The sequence below is a fragment of the Sinocyclocheilus anshuiensis genome, unplaced genomic scaffold, assembly GCF_001515605.1.
Source record: "Sinocyclocheilus anshuiensis isolate Anshui unplaced genomic scaffold, SAMN03320099.WGS_v1.1 scaffold528, whole genome shotgun sequence".
Lineage (NCBI taxonomy): Eukaryota > Metazoa > Chordata > Actinopteri > Cypriniformes > Cyprinidae > Sinocyclocheilus > Sinocyclocheilus anshuiensis.
In genome coordinates this window covers 691,480-698,614 of record NW_015558590.1, presented here as the reverse complement: position 1 = coordinate 698,614, position 7,135 = coordinate 691,480, and the positions used below count along the sequence as shown (strand labels likewise).

The 7,135-nt window shown below is 42.5% G+C and overlaps 1 protein-coding gene across 1 annotated transcript; it reads left to right on the top strand.

Annotated features, from left to right (window-relative positions):
* Window positions 1-4,346: 4,346 nt before the first annotated feature.
* LOC107679963 (tRNA-dihydrouridine(20) synthase [NAD(P)+]-like) lies at window positions 4,347-7,135 on the top strand. The gene is made up of 4 exons (XM_016475695.1): window positions 4,347-4,646; window positions 4,762-4,807; window positions 5,453-5,541; window positions 7,018-7,135. Exons 1-4 carry the CDS (start codon window positions 4,515-4,517, stop codon window positions 7,063-7,065), a joined length of 315 nt encoding a protein of 104 aa, XP_016331181.1. The 5' UTR covers window positions 4,347-4,514; the 3' UTR covers window positions 7,066-7,135.

Sequence of the window (7,135 nt, the reverse complement as noted above, 5' to 3'; positions counted from 1 at the left end):
GAAGAAATCAGCGTGGTTAATCCTTGTGGTAACATTTTCATTGAAAATGTTGCCGTTTTAAAACAACAGTATAGCAATAAGATTATAAGGAATGCTCTTTGTTCTGTGTCCCTACCTGCAGCAAGATTTTTTTGGTCTTCTTTATTTGGTAATATCTCTTGGGTTAAAGCATGGAAACTGCCAAATAAGTTTTGTATCAATAACAAAATTAAGGAAGTGACTTACAAAATACTTCACAGAATTTATCCTGCTAAGCATGTTTTGGAAAGATTTAAGCTTAATATTTCGTATACCTGTGAATTTTGTGGTCAAGAAAAAGAAACTATTTATATTTAAACTCTTTTTTTTTTCATTGTATTTACTCAAGATTATTTTGGAAGGATTTGGACAGAAAAACGAAAACAGAAAAATGGAGTGTATGATAGAAATGTGTATATTTGATGTACTTTTTCATACAGAAAACAACAATTTAAATGGTAAAGAACAGCATATTATACATTTGTTTATTGTGTTAGGAAAATTCCATATACATAAGAAGAAGTGGGCTCAATGTAAACCAAATTTTGCACATTTTATAAATGACTTTAAATTAATGTAGATCTCTTAGAACAAACAAAAAACAAAAAAGCATTGCAAACATGTAATGCTCTGAAAGCATTGAACTTTATGTAATTGTCTTCCTTTTTTATTTTCTTTGTTTTTTCTCTGGCAGCTAATAATGTTAATTTGATAATGTGAATATGTAATACCTCATGTTCTCGTGGCATTGAATTAATAAAGCATTTAAAAAAAAAAAAACATTTGACATAATCACCACTGACAAGCTACTACTAAATATATTGTAGAAACTTGATTTTCTGGAAAGCTGCTTTGCAAACGATTTGTATCGTGAAAAGCGCTATACAAATAAACTTGAATTGATTTGAATTTAATTGAATGATTCTCGCGTTGCGTGGCGATGGCGTCAGAACCGGAAGTGTGTGTTGTGCATGCGTGTTCACTGCAGCTTAATCAGTGTTGCCAATTTAGCTACTTTGTAGCTAGATTTAATGACTTCCCCGCCCCTTTTGAGAGTTTTTTCAAAAGTTTAGGGACAAATATAGCAACTTCTTGGACAAACCTTATCTAAGTTCTCATCTTGCCCACTGATCTACGTTCATCTTTATATAGATCAGTGAATTTGCCATTGTGATGTCTTCTAGTGACATTTAGCTACCAGTTTTAGCTACTTTCAATTGAAAGCAGTTGGCAACACTGAGCTTAATGCAGTCCGTGTGCGTTACGTATGCGGTGCAGAAGCAGCACAGACTCATTGTGCTTTCAAACAGGACGTGTTTGCAGTCCGCTATTGATCCACGGCTGCTTACCTCAAACACAACATTTATCCATTATTTTGATTTCAAATCCAAACGTAGTTACTGAAAATGCCTTTTCAGCATTGTGATCCTCTTATCACAGTGCAGTAACAATCTTTCATAGACATTCGTTTAAACCTGTTTTTATACAGTCTATGGTTTAAACTCAATAAATCCAAACAACATATTATTCATGCATTTGACTTCTAGGTTTGTATATTAAGTTGCTCAAGCAAGCGGCAACACATTTAAACAAAGCATTTAGCCTACTTTTCTTGTTAGGCTATCACAAACATTTAAAATTAAAACTCACCACTGACAGAAACAGTCGACTCTCGTGCCTTTTGCATTTAAATCTTTATTACAAGCAATAAAAAGACCCGCGGGGGTCTTAAAGAACTTTGTTTTTCTACCTCCACAAGTGCATTTATTATGTTGCCTTGTTTATCTAAAAGTGCACTTTTTCTTGTTTTAAACCTAGCCAAAAAGCCACGTGTTGACTGTGAAACACAGTAGACTTTAATTGTATCAATTTATTGTGAAATTACTACATTTCCGTGTCAATCCATGTTCATTTTTACCGCGAACAAAGAGCTGTCACTTTAATTCAGGGCGTGCAGCACAGCAAAAATAGACTCTGTGCGTAAACGATCGCTGCACTGCTGCAGACGCGCCACTCCTGGAACACACTGATGGACCGCAACCGCGTGCAGTGTGAACGCTGTAATCCGTTAACATGGGTGCGTAAAAAAATACGCAATGCATACGCACTGCAGACGGAGTATGTGTGAAACAGGCGTTAGAGTGAAGTTCGGTCCGAGTACGTTCCCTTTCGATACTACACACGTACTGCGTCTTGTCTTAAGAAGCTATGGGAACATAGTACAGTCACAGTAACAGGTGAACTAATGCCAGACAACTTGAGTGTGATATGGCCAAGGGCTCTCTGCCAGATTTGTTTACACAGCGCGTGTCTCTTCAAGCGGAAAGGACCCTGGCCTGCAAGGCTGGGACTTCCAGGTTATAAAACCTTGCGAATGTGGACGGCGAGGCCCAGTCGGCCGCCTCACAATTATCCGCGATGGACACACCACTGGACCATGCCCATGACGAGGCGATGCCTCTAGTCGAGTGGGCCGAGTACGCTAGCGAGATGGAGTCTACTATCCATCTAGAGAGTCTTTGCTTCGTGACCGGAAGCCCTTTGGTGCAGTTACCGAAGCTGACAAAGAGTTGTTCGGACCGCCTATAAGGGGCGGAACGCTCAATGTAGATTCTCAGAGCTCTGACAGGGCAGAGCAAAGATAACTCTCTGTCCTCTTCATAGGGAGGAAGTGCGGAGAGCGTAATGACCTGTGCTCTGAATGCACCTTATGTACGTAACCGTGCCTTGGTTTCAGGACGACTTTAGAGTCGTTAGGCCCAAATTCCAGGCAGGCAGGGCTAATGGAGAGCACCTGCAGGTCCCCTATTCGCTTTACTGATGCCAGTGCCAAAAGCAGAGCAGTCTTCAGCAATAGCGACCGAATGTTGGCAGACTGTATCGGCTCGAAAGCTGGGCCCTTCAGGGCTCTCAGCACAGTGGGCAGATCCCATGAAGGGACGGTAGGGGGACGAAGCGGATTCAGCCTCCTCCTCCTCCTTAAGAAACGGATAACCACGCTGTTTCTGCCCACCGATTGGCCCGCAATAGGAGCATGAGAGGCCGCTATAGCCGCCACATAGACTTTGAGCGTGGATGGGGAGCGTCCCTTATCCAGCAGCTCTTGCAGAAATGACAACGCCTCTGCCAAATCGGAAGTATGAGGGTCTTTGCCGCAGTTTGGACATCAAGCGGAGAAAAAAGACCACTTAAAGGCGTTGAGGCGTCTCGTAGACGGGGCTCTAGCCTCTGAAATTGTGTTTAAGACTCGCTCTGGGAGGCTCAAAGGCTCCCGTCGAGCGGCCAGAGGTGCAGGGCCCATAGGTCGGGCCGAGGATCCCATATTGTCCCGTTCGCTTGAGAGAGGAGATCCCGTCTCAGCGGAACGGGCCAAAGGGCCGCTACCAACAGCTGAGTTAGCTCTGATAGCCACAGCTAGGTTAATCCAAAGGGGGGCCACAAGGAGAACCTTGTGTCTTTGTTCCCTTACTTACCTGTGGGATAAGGGCGATCGGGGAAAAGCATAAAGAAGGAGGTTGGGACAATCGTGGGCCAATGCGTCCTTGGACTTTGAGAAATAAACTGGGCAGTGAGAGTTGTCTTCTGAGGTGGAGAGGTCTACCTCGGCCTCGCCGAAGATCTCCCAGATCCTCTGAACCGTCTGCAGATGGAGCGTCCACTCCCCTGAGGGGACATTGCTCCTTGATAGCATGTCCGCTCCTTGGTTCAATTTGCCTGGTATATGCGCAGCTCTCAGCGAGCGCAGGTTGGGTTGATGCCCGCTCCTTGGTTCAATTTGCCCGGTATATGCGCTGCGCTCAGCGAGCGCAGGTTGAGTTGAGCCCATTCCAGGAGGTGCTCTACCAGAGAGAAGAGATGCTTCGAGGAGAGGCCTCCCTGGTGATTTATGTAGGGCACCACAGACATGTTGTCTGATCGGATTAGCACATGGTGCCCCTTTAGGACTGGCAGGAAGAACTGACAGGCTCGACACACTGCTAGCATTTCCAGGCAGTTGATGTGGAAGCCTTTTTCCGCTTTCGACCAGTGGCCGAAAGTCGGTATGCCCTCGTACAGCGCCCCCCAATCTGAGTTGGAGGCATCTGTCGTGACAACTGTCCTTCTGCAAAACCATCCCCATGGCCACGCCCTGTTCCATCCAGCGGGAGTTCTTCCAGGGGGCCTTAAGACAAGACGCAGTACGAGTGTAGTATCGAAAGGGAACCATGGTTAATTTGTGGTTACCTTGGTTTAACTACAGTAGCCATGTTTTTTTGTTTTTGTTTTATTTGTAGTACAACCATAGTAAATTTTCATAAGGTTAGTATTATTAGCAATATATTTCTGAAAATAAGTGGGTAACAAATGTGAGGGTGTCATTTAAATGCTTGTTGTGTATGATAGTAATGATTCACAGACTTAACTTTCACAGATAATTTCCGTTTTTATAAGATCATGACGTATCTCAGTATTTGCATTGGCCCTCATAAACAGCTGTTGGTGGATGGGTGGTGAAGATGATCATGGCGAGCGGTGTGGGCAGGTTGTGTTTTGCTCAAAAGACTGTTCTGGCCCCTATGGTGCGGGTGGGCTCTCTGCCCATGAGGCTGCTGGCTCTGGACTACGGTGCAGATATTGTGTACTGTGAGGTGAGGATGAACATTTACACCAGAGCATGGCACGTTTCACACCATCTGAAGCTAATGCACTTGCTTTGAAATCTGCTAAATGTGCACATGGTCTCATAGCCCTTGTGTATTTCAGGAGCTGATTGACATCAAAATGGCCCAGTGTGAGAGAGTGGTAAACGGTACATTATTTTGTATTATACAGTATGTCACTCAGGCACATTTAACATGTTTTAGCTGCTCTAAGTGGTGAGAAATCAGACCAACTTATGTATTAACCCTATAAAGCCCACTGTATCATTTTTGATTTTTGTTTCATTTCTAAGGCCTCTAAATGATCAACATGATGAAATATTGGTGAAAAACCTTTTGTACACAACCTACTACATGCCTTCTGTCATCTGGTTGATATAGTTTATACTCTTTTAGTGTGAATGTACCAATGTCCACCTTCAGCTTGTGCTTCACATGTCTTTTTGCTGTGATTTAAAAAAAAGTAAACATACAAATAAATGTTTAATTGTTAATAATATCTCAAAATAAACGCTTATTGCACTGAAGCAGCTCAGCTTTACTTGAGTATCCTTTAATTTTTTTTTTCTGTTCAAATATGAGTATCAAATATGATCATCAGGCTTTTGAGCAGTGTTTATTTGTTCATCTCTCAATCATCATTGTATAGTATCTGCTGTGCTGTTATAAAGATCCCATTGATTTCTCACTGATCACAAGCCACCAGAAGTTCATTTTACCATATGAATGACAGCAAAAAAAAAAAAAAAAACTCAGGCTTTACGAGGTTACTAAACCTTCTTATGTGTCTTCAGATGTTTTGGAGACGGCTGATTTTGTTGCAGATGAGTGTGTGATGTTTCATACCTGCAGTAAAGAGAAGGGCCATGTGGTCTTTCAGATGGTCAGTATGTGAACTTCTTCACTTTTATTTATTCAAAGCATGTCTCAGATTGGGCATGTTATGGTTTATATCAAGTCAAGTCAAGTCAAGTTTATTTGTACAGAGCTTTTCACGATACAAATCATTGCAAAGCAACTTTACAGCAAATTAAGTTTCTACAATATTTAGTGGTAGCTTATCAGTGGTGACTGTCAGTTAATGTACATATGGCAGAAATATACAGAAAAATCAATTTAAGACGTAATAAAACATACGATGAACACTATTAACAAACTTATATCTGTGTGATGAGTTATGTGCTAAAGTTGAATGCATTTGAGCATTTCAGATTGAGTGTATACTATGTTATCAGCTGAATTTATATAATATATATAAAAAAAAAATAGTTTGAGTTGTGTTATTAATGTGTTATTAATTGTAACCCTAGCAACCACATAGCAACACCCTAGCAACCACCCCAATTACACTAGCAACCACCCTGGGTACCCTAGCAACGGCCCTAAGCAACCATGCTAGGTACCTTAGCAACCGCCCTAGCAACCACCCCTAGTACTCTAGCAACTGCATAGGAACAACCTAGCAACCACCCCAAGTACCTTTGCAACCACCCCGAGTACCCTAGCAACTGCATAGCAACACCCTAGCAACCACCCAAGTGCCCTAGCAACCGCATAGTAACATCCTAGCAACCACCCCGATTACCCTAGCAATCACCCTGAGTACCCTAGCAATGCCCTAGCAACCACCCCAAGTACCCTAGCAACCGCATAGCAACACCCTAGCAACCACCCCAAGTACCCTAGCAACCACATTGCAACACCCTAGCAACCACCCCGATTACCCTAGCAAACACCCTGGGTACCCTAGCAACGGCCCTACCAACCATCCTAGGTACCCTAGCAACCAGTACCCTATCAACCTCATAGCAACACCCTAGCAACCACCCATGTTACCATAGCTACCGCATAGCAGCCACTTAGAACACATTTACATTTACATTTAGTCATTTAGCAGACGCTTTTATCCAAAGCGACTTACAAATGAGGACAATAAAAGCAGTCAAAACTACACACATATACACACACACACACAAAGAAAAACAAGTAGATAGAATAGAAAAAATAGAAAGCTAGTGTTTTTTTTTTTATAAAAACAAAGAAGAATATAAAGTATAATTAAAATAGAATAGAACGTGCTAGAGTTAGAGGGTCAAATAAAGGAACACCTTAGCAACCACCCAGAATACCCTAACAACCGCCTAGCAATGCCCTAGCAACCACTCAGATTACCTCAGCAACTGCCTAGCAACGCCCAAGCAACCACCCAGAAGACCCTAGCAACTCCTTAGCAGCCACCTAGAACACACCCTAGCAACCGAGTGCCGAGTTTTGCCACGGCAAGCACCACTCACATTTTCTTCAGAAAATGTACATATCTAGTTTTAAAATACAACCCGATTTTGTGCTTGTGTTTCAGGGAACGGCCGATCCAGAGAGAGCGCTGGCTGTGGCTAAACTTGTGTGAGTTGGATGTTCTTATTTGTGTTAGTATCATATATTCATGTGACCTGGCTTACTTTTAGTTGGGGTTTAAA

Coding starts and splice junctions, on each gene's coding strand:
- LOC107679963 (XM_016475695.1), top strand. CDS start 4,515: ATGATCATGGCGAGCGGTGTGGGCAGGTTGTGTTTTGCTCAAAAGACT. Junction 4,808..5,452: donor GTGTGAGAGAGTGGTAAACG/GTACATTATTTT, acceptor ATGTGTCTTCAG/ATGTTTTGGAGACGGCTGAT. Junction 5,542..7,017: donor GCCATGTGGTCTTTCAGATG/GTCAGTATGTGA, acceptor CTTGTGTTTCAG/GGAACGGCCGATCCAGAGAG.